A 25819-nucleotide genomic window follows, 5' to 3' on the forward strand; every position below is an offset into this window, starting at 1 on the left:
GTCTGCAGACAGCATTCCTCCTGCTCCTGAAACTGTTCTGTCCCACTGGGTTGCAGCCTGGGGCTCTGTTGTTGCCAGAGAGTCTGGGGGATGCTGCTAAGCAGATACCAACTGCCCAGGGCAAAGGAAGGTATCCATAGGATGAAGCCAGAATGTGAATTTCTGACAAGCATGGATGTTTCCCAGGACATTGATTGACTCTGAACTCTTCCTGATATTGAGTGCTTAGTATATGCCAGGTCTTCTTCTAGATAGATACCTGACCCGCATGGTGTCCTTCAATCCTCACAGCCACCCAATAAAGTAGGAACTGTTACTGTTTCCATCTCACAGATGAGAAAACTAAGGCACATGGAAGAGCCTTGTCCAAGGGCACACAGCAGGCAAGTGATAGATTCAGGATTTGGTCTGCTTCCTAAAGCCCTAACCTCTATGAATTCCACAGAAAACTTCCAATGCCCAACATGGCAGTCATGGTCATGGATGTTCTAGAAAATCAGCGTTGATATTGTGAACATCTGAGAATATTCTCTGCTGCAGAACCTCCCATGACTCACCATGGGAGAAAATCCATGTTCTGTAGCATAATGTACAAATTTCTCCACAATTTGGCTCCATTTATCCTACCTACAGAGTATTCCCACACCCTCTCTCCCACTGCACATTCACACCTTCCTTTCTCCCCTCCATCTTGTTTCCATGCCTTCCCTCTCCTCTCAACTCCCTGCTTGCCTTGCTCTTTCTCTCTCTGTATCCTTGGAACCTGCCTTCTCCTCATCCTGCAAGGTCTTTTCTCTTCTTTCTGCCTCTCAAATTCCTGATCCCAGTCACTTCCTCTGAGCCTTCCCTGACCTTCTCTGGCCTGGGTAACTTCTCCCTTCTTTGGCTCTATGCATCCTTGGCAGACCTTTATTGCTGCTGTTTAGAAGACTAAATGCTCCTCTACTCCAGTGCTTTTCAACCTCAGCATTGTGACCTGATCATTGTGAGGTGTGGTACAAGTCATCTACAGATGAAAGTTTGCAGTTTACTTAAAAACATGCTCGAATAGAATTAATATAATCCTATTGAATGTGTGAATATTATATGTCTCCTAGTGATAGAAGAAGAGCAGAAATGATAACAGCTGGGAATTGATTATATCCTAAACCATAGAAGTATGTCTGATGTGGGGACACCATTTCTCCATGCATCTTAGAGAAATAAAGCTCGAGACTTTTTTTTTTTTTTCCTAGAGCAGTGGCCATTCCTTTTTATTTATTTACTCCCCAAAGGCCTGGCATCTAGTAAGCACTCAATAAATGCTGAACAAAAGAAAATGTAAGTTTAAGAATGAACGATGCACCCATATAGTTGCATGTATTATCACTCAAAGAAATTTGGGATTTTTATTTCTCTGAGGTTATGGGATAAGAGTGTGACATACGGTAGGGTGAGGGATGGGTGGGGGAATTAACAAGGCTTAAAGTGACAACTGCCTTAGACCCCAGGACAGAATTAAAGAATGTAGGCCAGGTGTGGTGGCTCACGCCTGTAATCCCACCACTTTGGGAGGCCGAGGTAGGTGGATCACTTGAGACCAGGAGTTCGAGACCAGCCTGGCCAACATGGCGAAACGCTGTCTCTACTAAAAATACAAAAATTAACCAAGTTGGTGGCACACGTCTGTAATCCCACTCAGGAGGCTGAGACACGAGAATCGCTTGAGCCTGGGAAGTAGAGGTTGCAGGGAACTGAGATCGCACCACTAGACTCCAGCCTGGGTGACAGAGTGAGACTCTGTCTCAAAAAAAAAAAAAAAAAAAAAAAAAGAAAAGAAAATCTAGGCCAGTTCTTAGCAGAATTGCCTGTCCAAATGTTTGCCTTTGGTATTTTCTTTTACTTCACCCTGTCTCAGAGTTTAATCTCCCTTTGCTAGTTCTTCCTCAGAATTCTGTGTCCTCATATTGCCTCCTGATAGACCATAACCTCAAATGGCCCAACCAACAATGTTTTCTCTCTCCCTCAATCCTCCCTCACCCTACCACATCAGGCAGCAAAGGAGGACATTAATGTCCTCTATTAAAAGTTATGTTTTTAAGTTATCAGCAAAAGAGCAAGTGAAATGAATCAGATAGCCCTGAATATAAATCTCCATTAATGGAGTTGACTATTATAATTAGATTAGACATAACAGAATTCATCTGGCAGCTATTAATAATGTAGGCATGGTAATTATCATTAATAATAAGTACTATTCTTAGCCAACCCGAGTTCCTCCTTCTCTTTGTTAGTTTCCTGTAATCAGCACTGACAGCTTCCTGTAATAATATGTGCAGTTTATTCTCAAACTCAGATGCATTGGACACACAAACTCTGGAAAAGATGAAATGAAGTCGAGAGGGACATTAAGTGGCATCTGGAGGAATATGACATGATGGGGAAAGAGGATGTGTGGAGGAGGAGGGCTTTGGGGGTGTCGTAACCAGGAAGGGGAGGAAGGGGTGGGATATTATGATGCAGCTCACATTGAACACTCTCTTTCCTGTTGTTTCCACACCAGCTATTACGTATATTGTCACCGTCTTCACTGGGGATGTCCGGGGGGCTGGTACCAAATCCAAAATCTACTTGGTCATGTATGGGGCCAGAGGGAATAAGAACAGTGGGAAAATCTTCCTGGAGGGCGGCGTGTTTGACCGAGGCCGCACGGACATCTTCCACATCGAGCTGGCTGTCCTCCTTAGCCCCCTGAGTCGGGTCTCCATCGGGCATGGCAATGTGGGCGTCAACAGAGGCTGGTACTGTGAGAAGGTAAGGGATGCCCCTGAAGACAGCCTTCCCTGATTCAACCCCTCTCCTCTTTAACTTGCAAGTAAAAACTTTAACCTGAATCCTACTTCCTCTGAACTAGTTACAGAGTGCATGGGCAATCTTTTTCACTGGGCATTTTGGGTGGTTATGTGTCCATCTATCTTGCCTTAAGGGTGGTCAGGAACAGAGGCTGTTCTGTACATGCATCCAAGGGCCAAGCAGGACAGGTTATCCCGAGGTGTTCAGTTGGTGGTTATGATTATCCTGATTCCTGGTGTAGTGTTTCACTCAGCTTATAAATCTTTCAATCAATAAGTATTTTAAAGTATATGTTTTTATTGTGGGATACTTATACTTTAAAGAATTATATATTAATAACTGTCTGACATAGGGAATGTTAAAAAGCAAACCTCAATTTTGTCTATCACACAGCTTGAGAGAGAGAACATTCGAGATGCTTTTGAAACTCCTCTGTGTCCTTCCACAGTCATATAGTCCTCTTTCCCTCAAAGGGCACATACTATTTTGAATTTTGTCTATGTATAAACTTGTATTGTTTGTAACCGGCAATTTTTATCCCTCCGTCCCTCCCTCCCTCCCTTCCTTCTTTCCTTCCTTCTTTTTGTTTTATTTTTGGACAGAGTTTCACTTCTGTCACCCAGGCTGGAGGGCAATGGCACGATCTCAGCTCACTGCAACCTCCACCTCCTAGGTTCAAGTGATTCTCCTGCCTCAGCCTCCCAAGTAGCTGGGATTACAGGCATGCACCACCATGCCTGGCTAATTTTGTATTTTTGGTAGAGATGGGGTTTCACCATGTTGGCCAGGCTGGTCTTGAACTCCTGACCTCAGGTGATCTGCCTGCCTCGGCCTCCCAAAGTGCTGGGATTACAGGAGTGAGCCACTGCACCTGGCCATAACTGTCAATTTTCACTTAGCATTATGTTTTAGAGATTTGTCCAAATGGTAACAGAAGCTGTAGTTCATCCATTTCCCTGCTGCAAAGTATTTATTTGTCCATTCTTCTGTTGATTGGCATTTTGGAGTGATTTCTTGATTTTTACTACTATGAGCAATCTTGCCATGAAGTTCTTGTACATGTATCTTTGTAGAAGTGTGCAAGAGCTTCTCAGAATGAAAGTGCTAGGTCACAGGGCAAGCGAATCTTCAGCTTTATAGGATAACTGTTACTTCCAAAGTATTCCAGATTGTTTTCCAAAATAGTTGCACCATTTTACTCTCCTGTTAGCCATGTGTAAGAGATATTTTGTTTTATACATTCTTGTAAATGAATTTTTAATTTTCACCATTTTGGAGGTTGTAAAATGATCCTGTTGTGGTTTTAATTCTTATTTTTATGATTACTACCAAGGTTGAATGTGTGTTTTTTTCTTTATTGGCCATTCATGTTTCTTTTTATGTAAAATGTCTGTTTATGTCTTTTACTGATTTTCCTATTGACCAATCTATCTTTGGATTTATTTTTAGAAATTTTAAAATTTAATCTGGATATTAATCCTTTGTTGATAATATATGTTCAAATATTTTCTCATAGTTTGTGATGTTCATTGAGTAAGATTTAAAAGTATTTAGTTTATCAATCTTTTCGTTTATGACTAATGTATTTGGTATTATTGAAAGAAATCTACTTATTTCAGAGGTATGAAGACATTCTCCTATATCCTTTTCTAAAAACTGTTGTTTTAATTTTTCCATTTATGTTTTTAAAATACTAGGAATTGAATTTTGTGAGGGAGAAATTCAATATTATTTTTTTCCATGTAGATATGCAAACGTTCCAGCAACATTTATTGAAGAGCTTTTAAAACTTGACCAAGGTTAAGAATCACCTGGAATTCTTATTAAAAATAGATTCCTAGGCTCTAATTCAGAGCAAATGAGTCAGAATTTACAGGTAATCTGGATATTTAGCAAGTGGTTAGATAATTTTTATCATTGAGAAAGTTTTGGAAGCACTGATTTACTAAATAGTAATTCTTTTCCCACTGTTCTGAAAAGACATTTCTATCACACATAAAATTCACAAAATGCATGGCTTTGCCCCTGAGTTTTCTAGTCTGTTCCATTTATTTAGTTTATTTCTGCACTAGTATAACACTCACTATCTTCATTTTTACCTCTGTACTGTCTTAGTATCTGCTGGGGAAATTTGTTCACCTTGTTATTCTTCCTCCAGAATGTTTTGACTATTCATAACCACTTACCCTTCCAAAGAAATCTTTATTTATTTATTTTGCCAAATCCCATGAAGAACAGTGTTGAACAGAATTCATTTGGACCTATAGATTCATTTGAAAGAACTGACATCTTTACTGTATTGACTTTCCCTATCTACGGATATGGTATACTTCTTAAAATTTATGTCTTCTTTAATAGTTATCAATATAGTTTTATGTTTTTGATAAAGGAATTGCATGTCTGTCAGGTATGTTTAAGAGACCTTATAACTTTTGTTACTATTATAAATGGTATCTCTTTAAAAATTATATTTTCTAACAATTTGTTGCTGATATAGAAATGGAAGTATTTTCTGGACATTTAGTTTACATAAGGCCATTTTGCTAAACTCTATTGTTAATTCTGATAATGTCTCAATAATTATTTGTTTTTTTTCTGTAGGAAGTCAAATTATAACAGTTTTTTTAATTTTCAAAGCTTGTAGGTCTTTTTTCTTTTTTGTTTATTTGACCACATGGCCTAAGACCTACAGTACAATACTGAGTAGTAGGATTAATAGTGGATATCTTTATTTTGTTTCTGATTTTAAAGGAGCTACTTCTAATATTTTGTTTGGTTGATTTTTTTTTTTTTGCAAGTTTATGGTAGACATTCTTAGATTAGATCTGTAAAATTCCCTTCTATTTCTATATTGTAAGGAGTTTTCATGATGAGTTGTTGTTAAATTTTATCTAATGCTTTTCTGCACTTAGTGAGATCGTTGTATGGTCTTTCTTTTTTATTCATTAAGTTGGTGCACTAATATGAGTGCATTTACAAATGGCAAACTAACTGCTTTTTTATAAGTCAAACTTGGTAATAATAGATTGTTTTACATGTTTTTAGAGTTGTTAACATTTAACATGGAATTTTTCTGGCCAGGCGTGGTGACTCAAGCCTGTAATCCCAGCACTTTGGGAGGCCAAGGCGGGCGCATCGTGAGGTCAGGAGATTGAGACAGGCTTGGCTAACATGGTGAAACCCCGTCTCTACTAAAAAAAAAATACAAAATATTAGCCGGGCGTGGTAGAGGGCGCCTGTCCCAGCTACTTGGGAGGCTGAGGCAGGAGGATGGCATGAACCCAGGAGGCCGAGCTTCCAGTGAGCCGAGATTGCGCCACTGCACTCCAGCCTGGGTGACAGATTGAGACTCCATCTCAAAAAAAAAAAAAAAAAAAAAAGAAGAATTTTTATATCTATGTTCATGAGTAGCATTGGCCCCTTATTCCTTTCTTATATAATTGTTGATTGGTTGTGATTCTAGAATGAAATGAGAAGTATGTCCTTTCCTAAAAGAGGGTGTATAAAATTGCAGTGATGTTTCCCAAATGTTTGGTTGCAGTCTCCTGCAAAATTGTATAGGTAGGGGTGTGTGGGTGTGGGTGTATGTGTGTGTGTGTGTGTAAAATTATGGATTTTAAAGAGCAGGGTTTTGTTTTGTTTTTCTTTGCTGTTTATAGGAATATTCAGGCTCTTTATTTCTTATTCAATCTGTTTTAATGAGCTTTTTTTGGGAATTTGTACATTTGTAAGTTATCAAATGTATTGGCATAAATTTATACACATCCAGTGTTCTCTTATTTTTTAACAACGGATGCATCTTTTATCCTCTGATATAATTATGAACACTCTTTATGTATTATTTATTCATGACTTGTTGTTTTTTAAAAAATATGACTCTTACAAAAAGTTTATTTAGCTCTTTCAAATAACCAAGTTTTGCTTTGTGTACGCTGTTTTAATTCTATTCTCTGCTTTACTGACTTGTATTCTTAACTTTATCTCTGTTTAATTTCTCTGAGTTTCTTTTGTTGTTCTTTTTCTAAATTCTTAAATTGGATTCTTAGCTCATTAAGTTTTAGCCTCCTTTTTTTCTCGTACAAACATTTGATACTATGATTTTCTCTCAAAGTAGTGCTTTAGCTGCATTTCGTATATTTTATAAAATATTTTTATTCAGTTTAATTGTATTGTTTCATTTTAAAAAGCAGCTTTGTTAAAGTATAATTAACATGAAATAAAATACACACTCTTCTAAAGCATACAGTTCTGTGAGTTTTGATAAATGTACACACCTGTGTAACCATGACTAGAACCAATATATAGAATGTTTCCATCACCCCAAAATGTTTCCTTGTGCTCCTTCACAGCCAATATCCACCACTCTAATCACTAATCTGATTTTAGTCACTAAAGATTAGGTTAGTCTTTTCTAACATTTAATATAAATGAAATCATTTAGCATGTACTTTATGTGTGTTTGTGTCTGACATTTCACTCAGAGTAATGTTTTTGGGATTCATAATGTTGTTTCATGTATTAGTAACTTATTTTTTATTGCTAAGTAGTATTCCATTCTTCGGATATGTAGCAATTTGTTTATCCATTTAATCGTTGATGAACATTTGGGTCATTTCAATTTTGGGTGTTACTATGAATAAAGCTGCTATGAATATTCATGTACAAGTCTTTGAATGGACATGTGTTTCAATTTTGTTGGATAAATACCTAATAATAGAATTTCTGGATCCATGGTAAAGATATGCTTAACTTTTAAAAAATTCCTCCAAACTGTTTTCAAAGTGGCTACATTGTTTTGTATGCCTGCCAACAATATATGAGAATTCCAGTTCTTCCATATCCTTACCATCACTTGGCATTGTCAATCTTTCTATTTTTAGATATGCTCATGGGTGTCTAATTGTGGTTTTAATTTACATTGCCTCCGACGACTAATTATGTTGAACTGTTAAAAATGTGCTTATTGATCATTTGTATATATTCTTATTCTAGTTGCCTTTGCTTATTTTACGTTTTTAAATCTTATTAAATTGTAAGAATTCTTTACATATTCTCGATACAACAACTTTTTTGTTAAATACATCGATATATCTGTATTTTCATATCTGTGTGTGTATGTATGAATAATCTCCCACTGTGTAGCTTGCCTTTTCATTTTCTTAACAATGTTTATTGAAAAGCAGAAGCTTTTAATATTGTTGAAAGGCAATTTATCAATTTTTAAAAAATAGTTTGTGCTTGTTTGGGTTCTTATTTATTATTACACTAAAAATTCTTTGTGACGCATTAGTTATTTTGTGACCCATTATTTTGAAGTATGACTTTTAGTTTCCAAATGCATGTTGTCTTATTATTTAATTTATTTTTAATTTAATATCATTTTATTCAGAAAACACAGCCTATATAATGCCATTTTAAAAAATGCATTGCAATTTACAATGCATGTTCAATTTGTGTATTGCTCCAAGAGCTGAATTTAAACATTTAATTTTATTTATTAAATTCAGTTTGTTACTTTTGTTATTTGAGTCTTGTTTCCTTACTATCATTTTGTCTGTTTGGTCTGTTAATTACTAATAAATATGTGTTAAAATATCTACGTGTGTGTGTGTGTGTGTGTGTGTGTGTGTGTGTAATCTCTACCACTATTGAAATATTTACCACTAAGGTGGTAGATATTTCTTATTGTAGAACTAACAATTTTTGCTTTATGTAGTTTGAGGCTATGTTACTAAGCATAGAATTATTGTAACTTCCTAATGAATTCAATCTTTATCATTATCCAATCTGATACTATTTATCTCTGAACTGGCAAATTTAGTCTGTTTACGTTTATTGTAATTACTGATATATCTGTTCTGCTTTTACTGTTTCTTTTTTCTTCTTTTAAAATTATTTTGGGTTGACTGTTTTTCCCTATTTCTTTTTTCCCTTTATAGTTATTTTACTGTACATACTTAGTATGGGAAACCCTAAATATAATTGATACCTCTACTCTTTTTTGGCAAATGCAAGAACCTTAGAAATCGCGAATAGTAATAATTCTGCATGCTATTTTTTGCCTGGTATTTTAGCTCCATTTTAAATTCTTTTAAAATATACACATTAGATATCATTGTTTTATAGAGTTGTTTGTTCAGGTTTACCTACAAGTTTCCCAGTTTGTTTGCTTGTCACTTCATCTTGCATCTAAGACCTTATTTCTGGTGTCAATTTTCTTCTTCCTGAAGAACACCCTTTAGAAGTTTATTTGGTAAAGGTCTATTGTTGGTAAACTCTGATTTTATTCATTTGAAAAATGTTTTTATATCACTCTCATTCTTGAAAAATAATTTTAGGATACTGAATTCTATATTGAGTTTTCCTCCACAATATCTTCTGGCTTCTGTTAGTCTAATTGCCACTATCTGTTTTTTCTATCCAGATGCTCTTAAGATCTTGGTTTTGGTATTCCCTGCTTCTCCTCAATATGTCTATGTGTGCATTTATTACTATTTATCCTGACGGTGACCAAGCTTATGGTAACTATTTCTTAGGTAAAACTATTATTATTTTCTGTCTAGAGCAAAGACAAAAAAAGGTAGGCTTCTCTTTGCAGATTTTTCCCTATCTACCTTTTGTCTAAAGGAGCAGTCCTTCAAATATTTCTGCTTATTCAGTGTTTCCAGTTTGGAATCTCCATTTTGTAAAGCCCATGGCCTAGTTTCCCGCATCCTCAAGTGGCTATTAATTTCCTGGTCTCTGAGTGCCTGGGATTGTCTTTTGCTGCAGTGCAGCACCAACTTTAGCATTCACATTTGCCCACTCTCTGAGTTTCTGCTTACTCTGAATTTTGCTGGTTCTTATGGTTTCTCTGTAACCCCCTGGCAGCTCAGCAATGTATATAAAGTGATACTTCCTGTGGTTTATGTAACATATGACTATTTTGTGGTGATAAAAGGCTTTTCAGACTACCTAGTTTCTGGACTACCTAGTCCAGAAGCAAACATTTTTAATGTATGAATTACACTAATTTATTTTTAAAGAGAATGACAAAGTAGTTTTTAAATAACAGAATATAATACCCTCAGGATAGTTATATTTAACAAAACAATAAAAGAAAGAAAATCCTGAGATAAAAACCAGAAGCTCTGGTAACAATACTATATTTAGTTGCTTACCTAACCTTTAACCTTCCAGAACCAGAACTTTTATCATCGATTTTTAAGCACTTACTATATGTTTAGAACTATGTTCAGGGGACCACAGGGGTGAGAAAACACACAACCTCAAACTTTTAGGATTTTGCTACTTCTTAAAAAGACAAAACTAACCAATACACAGTTAACAATGAGAGAACAACTCAAGAGTAACGAGAAAACATCTGCATCTGCAGGATTTGTTGAGAGGAAAGACAGAATTCTAAATAAATTGCTGGTGATTATACCCTCCTATGCCCTCAATTTGTCACGGATGCCCTCCAACTTTGCCTATGTATAGGTCCACTTCTAAATACGTGGCCACATGAAATCTTCAGCATAAAAAATGGAGTGCAACAATAGATCCCAGTGGACCTCAGCCATAAATAGAAATTCTGAGGTTCTTCCTGATGAGTAGAAAAGATCCCAAACTGACAATTAGTGTCAGGAATACTTACATTCCTGGTTCTGCCACTAACTAAAGGTGCTAACTTGGGGACTTTATTCTCCTTTCTAGACCTCAGGTTTCCCATCTATTGAATGCAGGTGGGGTGAACTACATTAATTGCCAATATATTTGTGTCAGATAACTAAATGTTTGAGGGGGCTGCTGCCCATGGTCCTGAGCCATCATTTATCTCTAGGGAGGAGCATTTCTCTGGGAGTTTGAAGGGGTACATAATCCCCTCCCACCATCTCTTAGCATCCTTCCCCTGGTGCTGTTTAAAAGTTAACGTTTATCACAATGGTTAATAATGAGTATGAGGTGAGTATTACCTGGGAATATCTAAGGGCAATAATTCAAGTTAAGGAAGTTACAGTCAATTTTTGTCACTATGAACAGTAGACAACAAATACCCAGTAAGACAATAGTTGGTCAAAACCTTGACCAATAGGAGGGTCAGATTAGTTTGTAAGTTAAAAAGATTTGTTTTCAAGTTAAGAAGGTAAAGCTTAGAAACCAGTAATGTGAGAGTCAAAATTTCTTTACTGATAGAGGATTCTGTAGTGTGCCAGGAGCAATCCTTTCAACATTTATAATGTGAGTGTTCGAAATCCATGGGTTCAGAACTTGGTAGAGATAGAGAAGGTATAAGAGAGAAGGCTGAGTGAAGATCAAGCCTAAAAGAGAGAAGTTGGTTTTTATACTACATTCCAGATATTAATTAGCTGACACGGGACATACCTTTTTCCTACAAGATCATCATAGGGAATTAACCTAGTAGTCTAGTTCATTTGGTTCAGATTAACTGAGGTTTTATGATGTGCTTAAAGAAATATGGTATTCAAAGAGTGTGTTGTGTATAGAGGAAAAGTTTGAGATTTGAATAGCAAATTGGAAGACGGGTGATACCTACTTTGGAAGACTCTTTGGAGGTTGCATTTCTTGATTTAAGATTTAATGAGATAGACTACAGAAAAGGTGCCATTCATTGAGAGTCCTAATACAGATGTCTCTAAATGTGGCACTGGGAGGCTGCTGAACATGGTGAAGAGGTCCCTACTGGGGACTCAACGCAGGAGACATTCACTGTGCTCCACTCTCCCCAGGTGGTAATTCTGTGCCCCTTCACTGGCATCCAGCAGACCTTCCCTTGCAGCAACTGGCTGGATGAGAAGAGAGCGGACGGGCTGATTGAGAGGCAGCTCTACGAAATGGTGTCTCTCAGGAAGAAGCGGCTGAAAAGTAAGTGAAAGAGACCCAGAACCTGGAGGCCTCTCAGCCAGGGCCAGCAAAGGCCAGAATGTCAAAAGCTGTGGGCAAAAGCTGTGAGGGCAGTCCATTCCTGCTTCTTAAGTCTCCTCTAGAAAGGAAGGAAAAACTCCCCCAACCCTGCCAAGCAGCTCCACTCTCCAAAGTACAGGCCATATAGAGTCACACCCCTGGCACCAAGGCTGACTCCAGTGTCACCAAATGGAATAAGCTGCTGTGATGAGCTAGGTGTTAACCTGAATCGTTCACTACAGTGCACTCTGAAAGTGCTGGACATAGGGTGAGTGGAGTCAACTTGTCCCCCGATTTAAAACACACGAATACACTTTAGCCACTAAAAAGAACATTATGGCACCTTATTTTTAATAGTAATGAATCCTTAGCTTTCTAAACTTGGCTATAATGGGTTTTTGAGAATGGGACACATCTGTGTATACCCTGCCCTTCAGTCCTGATCATTTTGGATTTTTCCTTCTTCCCTGTGGTAATATGAAAATCTCTTCACTTCCTGAAGTTTATGGTGCAACTTGATCTGTCTTGCAGAATTCCCTTGGTCCCTGTGGGTCTGGACGACTGACCTAAAGAAAGCTGGTACCAACTCTCCCATCTTCATCCAGATTTATGGGCAGAAAGGACGGACAGATGAGATTCTCCTGAATCCCAACAACAAGTGGTTCAAACCTGGCATAATTGAGAAGTTTAGGGTAGGAGAGGAGTGTGATGGGGTGGGAGGGAGAAAGGAGGAAAGGATGTAGGGCATTTGTCCTGGGGATTCTGGTTCTCTAAGCCAGGTTTTGGACCAAGTTTGAAGGCAAAAAGGTACAATGGAGATTTTAGGTCCCTGCAAGGGAGACAAATTTGATGATTTATAAGCAATGTATCGAATGGGGTACAATATCGATCTGGCCCATTCATCTGAATCCAACAGTCCAGAACCAAGGCTGGGCAAAGAAGCAAGTATGGAATGGTTTAAGCCATTCAGGAGTTGGAGAATCACTGCAGAACAGAGACCCTGAGCATGCTTAGTGTCAGACTGCCCAATATGGACTGATTGAGAGAGTAAGGATCAAATTTAATCAAAAGTGTGAATTTTAGAACATTTTTTTTTAAATTCAGCTTTAAAACTTTCTATTATGCATAAAACTAGAGCAAGGATTTTTTTTACCCTAATAGAATTGCTATTTCAACCTTTAGGTAGGAATAATTTGTAATTTGAGGCTCTCCTCTCAGCACCCCATTTGTACCCCTGTTACACCACTCAGTTCATTGCTCTTTATGTATTTATCTTTTCTGCTAGACTGTGAGCCCCCAGAGAAAGGGCACAACTTCTTATTGATCTTTTTGTCTGTTTCACTGCCCAGTAGAGTCCTGGGGCTGTGGGCCTGTGCTAATTTGCAGGGCTGCCCTATAGATTTTGTTACTGGAAGTTTATTGCTTGGAGGATCTTCTTTAGTCTGAATCCCACTGTGGGGCAGTTATTTTTGTTCAGTTTCACTGGCCCAGACTGAACCCTTGCTGTATGTGGCTGTCCTGCCCTCACGTGCTCCTGGTTACAAGGGTCATGAGAAGATAAAGTATGTGAGGGTGGCTTGATTAAAGCAAACCCATCCTCACTGCTGAAGAAAGAGCCCAAAGCAGGTTCCCTCCTGAGAGTGGGTCAGCTATAAGAATAAACATGTTTTTTCAGTTATGCCCACTCAAATGTTTTTATTTCTCACCATAGATTGAGCTCCCGGATGTTGGCAGGTTTTATAAGATTCGAGTATGGCATGATAAAAGGAGTTCTGGTTCTGGATGGCATTTAGAAAGGGTGAGATGCACCATCTTGGGGTTTGGGGGGTTGTTGGGAAAGGAACAAGGATGGTCCCTTTCAATGACCCTGTCACATAAATTTGCCTCTGTATTAATTGTGAATGGGGACTGAAAAGTGTTACGGCGAGACCTGAATTTGGATACAGGCCTCAGGGACTTCCTGATGGGGAGGGACTTCCAAAGTAGATTAAGAAAACACTCAGGTGTTTGGGGGGGCTTGCATTCTGCCCTAGTCATCTGGTTGCTAGGCAAGTGTGGGTATCCAGGAAACCACGAACAAATACTAATCCAGCCCTCTGCCTGCCATAAGGATTTTCTCCAGGAAATAGTCTTGGCTTCTCTGCAATGAGATAGCAGAATGGGGACTCCAGGGCGTCGGTGAACATCCCTGGTGCACCCACTTGCTCACCCCAGAACTTCATTCCAGATGACCCTGATGAACACTCTGAACAAGGACAAGTATAACTTTAATTGCAACCGCTGGCTGGATGCCAATGAGGATGACAATGAGATAGTGAGGGAAATGACTGCAGAAGGCCCAACAGTGCGCAGGATCATGGGCAGTAAGTACTGATGGGCTCTCCATCCTGGGAGGCAGTGGAACTCCTGCTTGGTGTCCCAGTGGGCCTGACCAATGAGCTGAGAGTCTTGTCTGCTATGCATCTTCAGGCCCCTTAGAGTGCCAGAGTGGATTTGGAAGGTCCTTGACTCAAGACTGGCTTGGAAAAGTCATCTCCAAGTCATGATACCAGAGCTCTACCGTGATTGGTATGGTGGGGAGGGAGGGAAGATGTATGGGTCTTCTCGTTGGCTCTGAGGGGATGAGAAGCATCTGTCCTGAAAAATACTTCTCCAGAGCCTCCTTGAAAGGAGATATCCTCTTGCTCCCCTCAAATGGTGCATGAAATGTTCCCCAAAAGAAAAGCTAGATCTGGGTTCCTGTAGCCACAGTTGGCTGATAGCTAATAAGTATTCTGTCTCTAATTAAGGATAGTAGGAGAAGGACTAAGCTTTAAATGTGGAATCCAGGAGCCACATTCAAATAGCCAAAGGGAAGAAGTCATTTTGCCTCTAGGTTATAGAAGCACAGTACTGCCAAATACAGAGCACATGCCTTGTCTTTTTCACGTGGCAGACATTACTAAGTGATCAAAACATTCTCTCCCATGAGTCTGAAATGAGCTTTGTAGCCCTCAATAAAGAATTCCAAACAGACATTAACAATTGATCAGAATTGGCACTTAAGATACTTAACCCATTTGCTATCCTTGTGGCAGTCCTTAAATTTTAAGCAGGAAAATAGTATTGCAAAATTACAAAAATGTAAAAATATATAGAAAACAATGTCACCCATAGTTCCAGTAGACCTTCTAAATATCTCCATAATGTCATTTCACAGGTGATTGTGTGATATTTATAAACACTGCATTTGCACACCCAGTAGAAACTCTGTATATATTTGTTGAAATAGTTTGATCAGAGTTAAATACTCATAAACATAGAAACGTCAAACAGCAAGTATCTAAAAAGAGATCATTCCGTCTGTTAGTTTAATTAGGCAATGCTTGTAATTAGCATCATGTTTCTTTTATTTTATGGTTCTCCTTCATTCTTAATTAAATATATGACTGTAGAATATTTGTGTGCAAAGGCCCTTAAAATATCCTGATGCAGATAAGGAGCTGAGGACGTTCTTGCCATGGTTACACAGTTAGTTACAGACAGAGTTAAATCTAGAATAAGGTCTCTTGCTTCCTGGTTCAGTGGCTATACCAAAACATCACCCTGCCTTTTTGCATTCAGTAATAACTGCTTTGGGGACAAGGCAATCATCTCTCTAAATATCATGATAACATATAACCCATTCCCAAAATTGGAACTTAATATAATATTAAAGATAACGGCAAAAATTGCAATTGCTTTTGCACTAACCTAATGTGTAGTCCACCAAGGCAGAAATACACCTGTTCTTAGACCTGATCTGTTTGCTTTGCATGCTAGAATTGAGCCTGTAGGTATAAAGAACTGGGGAGAGGTCTTGGGCCCTAACTGCTTTTGAAACCCTTCTAACTAACTCTCGTGATTTTAGATTCTCAGTCTCTATTGCTACATTATCTGGCACTGTCACTCTTGAGCCTTTTGGTAGCATTCCTTTTTGAATTTTGTGACTGACAGCTCTGATCAATCCTCTCTGGTATGGTAAGTCAGTGATTCTCAAACCTCAGCATGCATCATCCCCAGGAGGGCTTGTTAAAATACAGATTGCTGGGTTCCACTTGCAGAGTTTCTAATTCAGTTAGTCTGGAGTGAGACCCAAGGATCTGCTTGTCTAACACATTTACAGGTAATATCCACGCTGCTGTTGGGGAGCCACACTGAGAACCACTGTGTCAATGCATTTACCACTTTTCTAACTGCTCTCCAGCTTCCAAAATTGTGTTGTGTTCTCTACACTTGTCCCCTTCCCCTAGTTGGTGAAACCTTTTTTGTTTAGTTAAATTTTTAAAACAACCTGTAGATTGCCATTTTGATAAGGTTTTCTAAAGAGAAATCTATTTTAATTTGTAATGTCTGGAATGTTCTTTACTTCCACCCCCTCTTTGCCTTGAGTAAAGCATGACTTTCCCCTAAGAACCTTATTTTTCCCTCCTCATGAACTGTGGGGCACATGGAAGGGGGTGTTCTCCTGACTCCCTCTGCACGTTCAGATCCTTGCGTGCACCACACTTCTTCCCAGTATTGCCTTCTACCCCAGCCCAGTGCCATTTCTGTTGGTCTCTGGCCCTTCCCCTCTTTCACAAAAGATGGTGTCATGCATCCCTTGGTTAGTGTCTAGACACCATGCCCTGCCATAATCCTGGGACAGTGCATTAGTTTGCTAGGGTTGCTGAAACAAAGTCCCACAGACAGGGTGGCTTAAATAACAGACATTTATTGTCTCACAGTCTGGAAGCTAGAAGTCCAAGATGAAGGTATTGGCAGGTTTGCTTTCTTCTGAGGCCTCTCTCCTTGACTTGCAGACAGTCATCTTCTTATGTCCTCTTTCCTCTGTGTGTATACATGTCTGGGTCCTAACCCCCTCTTCTCATAAGGACACCAGTCATAATGGATTAGGCCCCACCCATATGACCTCTTTTTACTTTAATTACTCCTTTAAAGGCCCTATCTCCAAATACATTCTGAGTTATTGGGGAGTTAGGACTTCAATAAATAAAATTGGGGTTATGGGCACAATTCAGCTTATAACCAACAACATCTCCTAAAGTACAGTCAAGCGTCCATCTGTATCAAAACTACCTGAAGTGTTTATCAAAATACAGATTCCTAGGCCCACCACCAGCTATGCTGATTAGAGACTTTGAGGGCTATTCCTGGTAATATGCATTTTGTCAAGCATGCCAAGTAATTTGTATGCATACTAAACCTTAGGAGGCTTTGTCTACTTCTTTCAGTGTCTGTGTAGAACACCCACTCACCTGCATCCTGGTGCTCACCTGTGATGGGTACTACAGGACTGAACGAAGGGGGATGAACGATAAATGAAAACAAAAAACAAAAGAATCTGTTTTAAAGAAGGGGCCTGGAGACTCCTTGCTTCTGTCAAGTAAGGGCCTTGAGCTTCCACAGCCCTTCGTATTTATTGGGTAAAAAGAGCAGGGAGGAGGAGGTAACAATTGGTCTGCTGCTTGATTGATTGCAGGTTCACATTATTGCTAACAGGCTTCAGATGTGCCTAATCACAAGTCACGCTCCTGGGGTGTGACTGCCCTCAGCATTCCTTCTGGGTGGCAGACACAGTTTGTCAGTTTACCAACAACCTGCATTCATAACAGTTTGCTGTTTGCTCATATAGCCTCCAGTGGTATACTGAGTGGATCATGACCGTCATTCTTTCAGCCTCCAACACTCATCCACTTTGTTGGCCTGTGCCCACCCCACTTAGCCAGCCCTTCCCTGCCACCTAATTTGGAATCATCCCATGAAACTGCCCCTTCTTTGAACCCATGCCCCACCCTCTGACTCAAGCTCCTGCACTCCCAGCACTTTTGTGACCTTGGTACACTTCACCTCACCCTCAACCTGTCACTTCTTCCCTCACCCCCCACATTTTTCCTGGTCTGTCAGGGGCTGACATAGATGGGTGGAGGATGGATCAGAGGGACAAACCTACAATCAGACCTCCAGTGGGAAAGAAAAGAGGTTCTGAAATCAGATAGAGAGAGGAGACCAGAGAGTAGAAGATAAATTCAAGAAATATTTTGAAGGTGGAACTGGCAGGTCTTGAAATGTGAATGCTGTGGAAACACAGTGGTGAGATAAGCTTCCTGTCCAGAAAGTTGGGACAAACTTTGCAGATGAAGTGACATTTGAGCTAGGTCTTCTATGTGGAGGGATTTGACAGACAAGGAGAGACCATGTCAGGAGGTGGAGGAGATGGCAAGGAAGAGCATCTCTACAGTTTACATGTATAAAATGTGCTTGTAAACATTTTTAACAGTGTACAGTTGTGGGGCTATCCTAGCTGGTATTTTTTTGTTGTCTTCCATGATGCTATTAAAAAAACCATTTCAAGGAGAAAAATAATTCTGGTGATAGTATGGATATGGATAGTATGGATTGAAGGGCGGTCTGTTTGGCTATAAGGCAGTTTGATGTCTTCTGGTGGTCCCTGGCTGTATTTCAGAGCCCAAACAAACTTGAATTTCTTTCTCTCAACTGCTCTTTATGGCCCACAAACATTTATCTTATGCTTGGAACACCCCTGTGTCCTCACTGACCTCTGCAAGTTCTCATATCTCCTTTTCTGGTTGGAATGCTTTGTAACAGTAAATAGAGCTGGTGACAATGCTTCATTTTCCCAGCTGGTACCAGTGTGAAATGTGTAATGTGTGAAGATGTCCTGGAAGTCCCTTAAGAGGAGAGTGTTGGACTCATGTAAAATGAGTAAATACCAATTTAAAATCAATTCTCTGAGTTTGAAGTTGTGTATCTCTGGTTTACTTACAGATTAAGGGCCAGTCAAATAAGCAATTAATGCCATGTCTGAGAGCCAAGAGGCTTTTGGGAGTGATTGTTCTGATTAGCACAGACTGGGAGATATGGACAATACACACGCCAGCTCACAATTTATCTCCACCTTGGCTGTCCCTCAGGAGCTACATGAGAGTAAAATAAATGAGATCCGTGTTCTCCACTATACTTCCGAGAGAAGTGATTACACACCAGTGATGAGTGGGCAAGAGGCCACTGGACTCGAGTGCAGAAAATCATAGCTTCTCGTTAATAAGAGCTGTAATTTTAAAATTAAAGTACCAGAGGCTCTGTACTTACCCATCTCTTTAAAGTCTTTCACTACTAGTGTCTAACAATATAACTCTTTTTAATTGTCCACAGACTTCTTGCCAGGAAGGAGCTTGGGACATCCATGGCTAGGGTGTTTCAGAGGGGTGCCTAGAGAAAAATCAAGACCCTTGAGAACTTCCTACCAAAGGGACCTCAGAGCTCAGAACCAAAGGGATAGGAATTCCCAGGCAAAAGGATTTCTAAATTCCCTTATTACTTTGCTTCTGGAAATTGCCTAAAAGTTATAGCTAAAAAGGCAGAACTGGCCTTCATCATAATTAAGAGTGAAGCCAGCCCCAGCGTGGTGTTGAGAGCTTTCCTTCCCTGCTGTGTCATGTTTCCACCTTCAGTCTTCAGCTGTTCATTCCTCTCACTGTTGACACATTGGACCATTGAGAGCTTCACACAAAAGAACCAACTTCATTTATACAAAGGCTGAAGATTGAAAGCATTTAGCATTTGAATTTTAAAAGAGTTGATTAGAGAAGACAATGATGGTTAAATTTCAGGTGCTGTGGCCCTACTAGGAGACAATATTGGTAGGCAGGAGATTTCTCCTCAATCTTAACTCTTGGTTTAAATGCCTACCTATCCCAGCTTTGCTCAAGGCAGGCCTCTATGTACCATCAGTTGTTCTTTGCCTGTTCTTCTAACAAGTGTTTTTGCAACAGACACTCTATCTTCGTGTACTCATATGTTTCATGGTCAAATTAATTTTTCAGATGTCTGCATATCTCCAAATGAAACGGTCATATTACTGAAAAAATAATTTGTACACTGAATTCAACTCCCTGGTGATTTGTCTCATTCTAGGTATACTCTGTCTTCATTTTAGATGAACTACAAATGAATCATGTCCATTTTTAAAAACAACAGCTATGGTGGGACACGGTAGCTCATGCCTGTAATCCCAGCACTTTGGGAGTCCGAGATGGGTGGATCACCTGAGGTCAGGAGTTCAAGACCAGTCTGGCCAACATGGTGAAACCCCGTCTCTACTAAAAATACAAAAAAATTAGTCGGGCATGGTCGCGGGTACCTGTAATCCCAGTTACTCGGGAGGCTGAGGCAAGAGAGTTGCTTGAACCCAGGAGGCACAGGTTGCAGTGAGCCGAGATCATGCCATTGCACCCCAGCCTGGGCAACAAGAATGAAACTCCTTCTCAGAAACAAACAACAAAAACAAAAAACAATAGCTATATTGAGATATGATTCATGTGCCATACAATTTACCCATTTAAAGTGTACAAGTCAATGGTTTTTAATATATTAATAAAATCATGCATCCCTCACCACTATCAAATTCCAGAAGATTTTCATCTCCCCCAAAAAGAAACCCTATACCTGTCAGCAGTCATACCCATTTCCCCGCTTTACCCCTCTGCCTCTGACAACCACTAATCTACTTTTTGTCTCCATAGATTGGCCTAATCTGGATATTTCGTATATAGAGAGTCATACAATACATGGCCTTTTAAATTTAGTTTATTTCAATTAACACAGTGTTTTCAAGATTCGTCCATATAGTAGCATGTATCAATACTCTGTTCTTTTTATTGCTGAATCATAGTCCATTGTATGGATGTACCAAATTCAACTGTTAAAGAGCATTTATATTGTTTCTATTTTTCAGTTATTATAAATAATGCTGCCATAAACATCCATGTACAAGTTTTTATGCAGACATATTTTTAATTCTCTTGGGCATACACCTAAGAGTGAATTTGCTGGGTCATTTGGTAGCTCTTTGGTTAACTTTTTGAGAAACTGCCAAACTATTTATCAAAATAGCTGTACCATTTTAAATTCTTATTAGTAATGTATGAGAGTTCCAATTTTTCTACATCCTTGTCAACACTTGTTCTTCTCCTTGATTATTCATGCTCAGGGTTGTTTTGGCTATTCTGGGTCCCTTGCAGTTCCACATGAATTTTAGAATCAGATTGTCAATTTCTACAAATAAGTCAGCTGAGTTCTGTTAGGGGCTGCGTCGAATCTACAGACCAGTTTGGGGAGTATTGCCATCTTAATAATGTTAGGTCTTCCAATTCATGAACATGAGATGTTTTTCCATTTATTTAGATCTTTATTTTCTTTAAAAAATATTTTGTGGTTTTCAGAGTGTATGTTTTTCACTTATTTTCTTAAATTTACTTCTAAATATTTTATTCTTTTTGATGCTATTGCAAATATAACTGTTTTCTTAATTTCACTTTCAGACTATTCATTGCAAAAGGATAGAAATATAATCAATTTTGGTATATTGATCTTGTACTCTACAACTTTGCTGAAGTCATTTATTCTAATAGTTTTTTAGTGAATTCCTTATGATTTTATAAATACATGGCTATGTCACCCATAAATAAGATACTTCTTCCTTTCCAATTTAGATCTTTTTATATATTTGCTTGCCTACTTGCCTTGGCTGAAATCTCCAGCACCACATTGAATAGAAGAGATGACTTGTTTCTGATCTTAAGGGGAAAGTGTCCAGACCAGTCTTTCATGATTGACTATGATGTTAGCTGTAGGTGTTTTATAGATAACATTTATGGGTTGACAAATTTCCCTTTCATTCCTAGTTTGTTGATGGTTTTTTTTTAATCATGAAAGGGTGTTAGATTTTGTCAAATGCTTTTTCTACATTTATTGAGATAATCATGTGATTTTTGCTTTTTATTCAATTAATTTGATAAATTACATTAATTGATTTTCAGCAGTTAAACCAATTTGTATCTCTGGGATAAATCCTACATTGTCATGATGTATAATTCTTTTGATATGTCACTGAATTCTTTTTGTGAATACTTTGTTGAATATTTTTGTATTCATATTCGTAAGAGATATTGGTCTGTAGTTTTCTTATGATTTTGTCAGTTTTGGTACCAGGGTAATGCTGGCCTCAGAAAATGAGTTGAGAAGTGTTCCCTCCTCTTCTATTTTTGGAAGAGTTGGAGAAGTATTAGTATTATTTCTTCTCTGAGTGTTTGGTATAATTCACTAGTAAAAACATCTGGGCATAGGCTTTTCTTTGTGGCTAGGTGTTTTTAATTATGAATTCATCTTTTCACTTAAAATATTTGGAATTTTATTTTTAATGGGCATATTGTAATTGTATGTATTTATGGGGTACAATTTAATGTTTTGAAACAAATATATGTTGTATCATGATCCAATCGGGTTTTTTGCCTATCCATCACCTCATGCATTTGTCATTTCTTTATGGTGAGAATGTTCAAAAGCATTTCTTCTAGCTATTTTGTTATATACAAGTCTTTATTGTTAACTATGGTCATTATACTGTATAATAGAACATCAGAACTTATTCCTCTCATTTAATTGTAACTTTGTACCCATTGATCAACTTCTCCCCATCCTCTCCTCCCCATCCTTTCCCCAGTCTCTTGTAACTACTCTGGTAAAAATATTATTCGATTCCCTGCTTCTAAGACGTCAACTTCTCTCTCTCTCTCTTTTTTTTTTTTTTTTTAATATTCCACATGGGTGAAATCACGTGGTATTGGTCTTTCTGCATCTGACTTATTTCACTTAACATGATGTCCTCCAGGTTCGTCTATGTTGTTGCAAGTGACAGGATTTTATTCCTCTTTTTCGTGGCTGAATCGTATTGCATTGTGTATGTATACCTATTTTATTTATCCATTCATCCATTATTGGACACTTAGGTTGATTCTATATCTTGGCTATTGTAAGTAGGGATGATGCAATAAACATGAGAGTACAGATATCTCGTCAACATACTGATTTCATGTCTTTTGGATATATACCCAGTAATGGTATTATTGATCATATGGTTCTTCTATTTTTAACTTTTTTGAGGAACCTCCATACTGTTTTTCATAATGGCCATACTAGTTCACATTCTTACCCATAGTGTGCAAGTGTTCCCTTTTCTCTGCATCCTTGCCAACACTTCTTTTGTGTTTTTGATGATAGCCATTCTAACTAGAGAAAGATGGTATGTTTCATTTTGGTTTTGATTTGCATTTCCCTGATGATTAGTGATGTTGAACTGTTTTTTCATCTATCTGTTAAACCATTTGTGTCTTCTTTTGAGAAATGTCTGTTAAGGTAGTTAGCCAATTTCTTAATCGAGTTATTTGTTTGCTTGTTTGTTTTTGCTGTTGAGTTGTTTTTCTTATATATTTGAATATTAACCTCTTGTCAGATGTATAATTTGCAAATATTTTCTTCTATTATGTATGTTGTATCTTTGCTCTACTAATAGTTTTCTTTGCTGTGCAAAATTTTTTGTTTGGGCAAAAGTTTGATGTAATATTATTTGTCTGTTTTTGCTTTTTCTGCCTATGCTTTTGAAGTCTTATTTAAACAATTCTTGCCCAGCCTAACATTGTGAAGAATTTCCTGTTTTCTTCTAGCAGTTTAATCAATCTTTTCACTTTTTATATGTCTATTTAGATTGTATATTTTTTCTTGAGCCAATTTTATTGGTAACCTTTTTATTTTTAACCTATTTATGTCTTTGAATAGAAAAATGTGTATTTTGTTGATAGAAGATAGTTAGATCCATTATCCATTTTGCCAATCTCTGTGTAATAGAGTCTGATTTCTTTTTCATGTTTGACTACTGGCAGGTTTCAAACTACACCACTCCCCTCTTCCTTTTTGCCTCATATATAGGCCAGCTGATAAGAAAGCCTCATCATCCTTCCTTAACACTGGTGGAAAGTTTAAGCCATACAAGCCCTGACCATTCAAAGGAACCACCACCTCAGTCTCACTCCCTAACTACCATAAAATCCTAATCTCCCTGCTGTCCCAGGCTATTACTGGACCTGCTCAAGAGCCCACCAAGCTCTCCAAATAACTCCTCATTATGTAAATAATAGAATCTTGCTCTTGGTGCATGTGTAGTATCATCAGCCTTGATATCTGAGCAAATTTGGGGTGGGTGGATTCACCCTGTTTCTGCAGAGTGGCCACCACACTCTGGCTTTTGATGGAAATGTTTAGACTAATTAGATTTAATGTAATACATTTAAAGCAATTACTGATATGTTCAGATTGACATTTGCCATTTTGCTAACTATATTTTGTATGTGATATCTTTTTTGTTTCTTACTGCTTATATGTCTTACATATTTTTATATTCTCACTGCTTTCTTTACTGCTTTTATATATTTTACATTTTTGTTCCCTCATTGTTTTCTTTTATCATATTTTTGGGGTGATTTTCTTAGTGGTTGCCCAGAAAATTACAATTACCATTTTAATTTAAAATAATCTAGTTCAGATTAATATTAACTTAATTTCAGTAGTATACAAAAACTTTGTTCCAGTATAGGTTTGTGCTCTTCCCCTTCCTTCATGCTATTATTGTAATATAAATTGCATCTTTACATATTATAAGCTCACTAGTGGTGCAGCTCTATATTTACTGCTTTATGCAGTTGTCATTTATATGAGATATGAGAAGAAAAGATTGACAAACAAAAAATATTTGCACATTTTCTATGTATTTCCTTATGTCACTGCTTTTTCTGGTACTATTTATTCTATGAGGTGATTTCGAGTTACTGTTTAATGTCTAACATGAAGGTTTCTTTAATATTTCTTGGCAGATCTGCTAGTGATTAATTCTTGTAGTATTTTATATTCTGGGAATGCCCTAATTTCTTCTTAATCCTTGAAAGGTAGTTTTTGTGGATTTAAAATTCTTGGTTAATGATCTGCACACTGAATATATCATCCCACTGCCTTCTGGCCTCTATAGTTTCTGATGAGAAGTCAGCTGTTATTGTATTGAGCTTCCATTATAGGTGATGAGTTACTTTTGTGCTACTCTTTTCAAGATTCTCTCTTCGTCTTTGGCTCTCAACAGTTTGACTATAATATGTCTAGGTGTAGATCTCTGCATTTATCATAACTTGGAGTTTGTTGAACATGTTGAATATGTATATTAATGCTTTTAAAATCAAATTTGGGAAGTTTTGGCCATTATTTCCTCAAATAGTCTTTCAGTCCTTGTCTATATCTTCACCATAGGATATTTCATTTGATCCCATAGCTTTAAATGGACTCCATATACCTATGATGACCAAAGTCATGTCACCAATCCTGACCCTCCAGACATATTCAGCTTCCATCTTGACCTCTGTTTTTGAACATCTAATAGACAGCTCAAATGTATAATGAACAGAAGAGAACCATTGATTTCCATTTCCAAACCTGTCCTTCTCCCAAGACTCCCCTAATCCTTAGTGGCAACTCTATCCACCTAATTGCCCAAGCCAAAAACCTAGGAGTCACCTACAACTTCTCTCTTTTCCGCAATTACCTATCTGATCCATCACCAAGAACTATTGTGTCCAAAATAGTATATTTTAGACTTAGCATCCAAACTATATTGCTAATCTGTTGACTTTTCTCCACTTCTGTTGCACCTCCAGTCCTAGGCGTCTAGACTACTATAATTCTAGTATCCTCTCTTCTAGACTACTATAATTATTCTGCTAACTGACCTCTTTGATTCTACTCCTTCTTTCTGTATAATCAGTTCTTCTTGGCAGCTAGAGTACTCTTTAAAACATAGACCAGATCAAGTTACTTCCTTGCTTGAAGGACTCCAATGGCTTTCCGCTGTACAGAAATTAAAATTAAAAATAAAAAGGAAGCCACACTTCTTACCTTGACCTGCTACACCCCATGTATCCAGCTCCTGTCCACCTCTGGGCCTCATCTCATATACCTTCCCATTCCTTCTACTCCAGCCATATTGGCCTTCTCTCTGTTCCTGGAACATACACTGGGCATGTCCACACAGGGGCCTTTGCACTTGCCAGAATTCTCTAACTTTATAGGTCACACATTACCTCCTTGCAGTCACCTTTTCTGCATCTCTAAATAATTTATATTCCCTCACTCCACTCCTTACCACTCCAAGACGTCCCTCCACTGT

At 38.1% G+C, this 25819-nt stretch overlaps 2 protein-coding genes across 2 annotated transcripts in view; both read left to right on the top strand.

Moving 5' to 3' along the window:
* LOXHD1 (lipoxygenase homology PLAT domains 1) overlaps positions 1–25819 on the top strand; it is a 183419-nt gene that overhangs the window by 51646 nt on the left and 105954 nt on the right. The window contains exons 8-12 of the mRNA XM_050767982.1: positions 2543–2793; positions 11562–11697; positions 12268–12428; positions 13448–13534; positions 13964–14099. Coding sequence (XP_050623939.1) covers positions 2543–2793; positions 11562–11697; positions 12268–12428; positions 13448–13534; positions 13964–14099 — 771 coding nt within the window. The remainder of the gene's footprint in view (positions 1–2542; positions 2794–11561; positions 11698–12267; positions 12429–13447; positions 13535–13963; positions 14100–25819) is intronic.
* ATP5F1A (ATP synthase F1 subunit alpha) overlaps positions 1–25819 on the top strand; it is a 541488-nt gene that overhangs the window by 17505 nt on the left and 498164 nt on the right. The gene's annotated exons all lie outside the window — the stretch shown is intronic.

Source organism: Macaca thibetana, chromosome 18, assembly GCF_024542745.1.
Source record: "Macaca thibetana thibetana isolate TM-01 chromosome 18, ASM2454274v1, whole genome shotgun sequence".
Lineage (NCBI taxonomy): Eukaryota > Metazoa > Chordata > Mammalia > Primates > Cercopithecidae > Macaca > Macaca thibetana.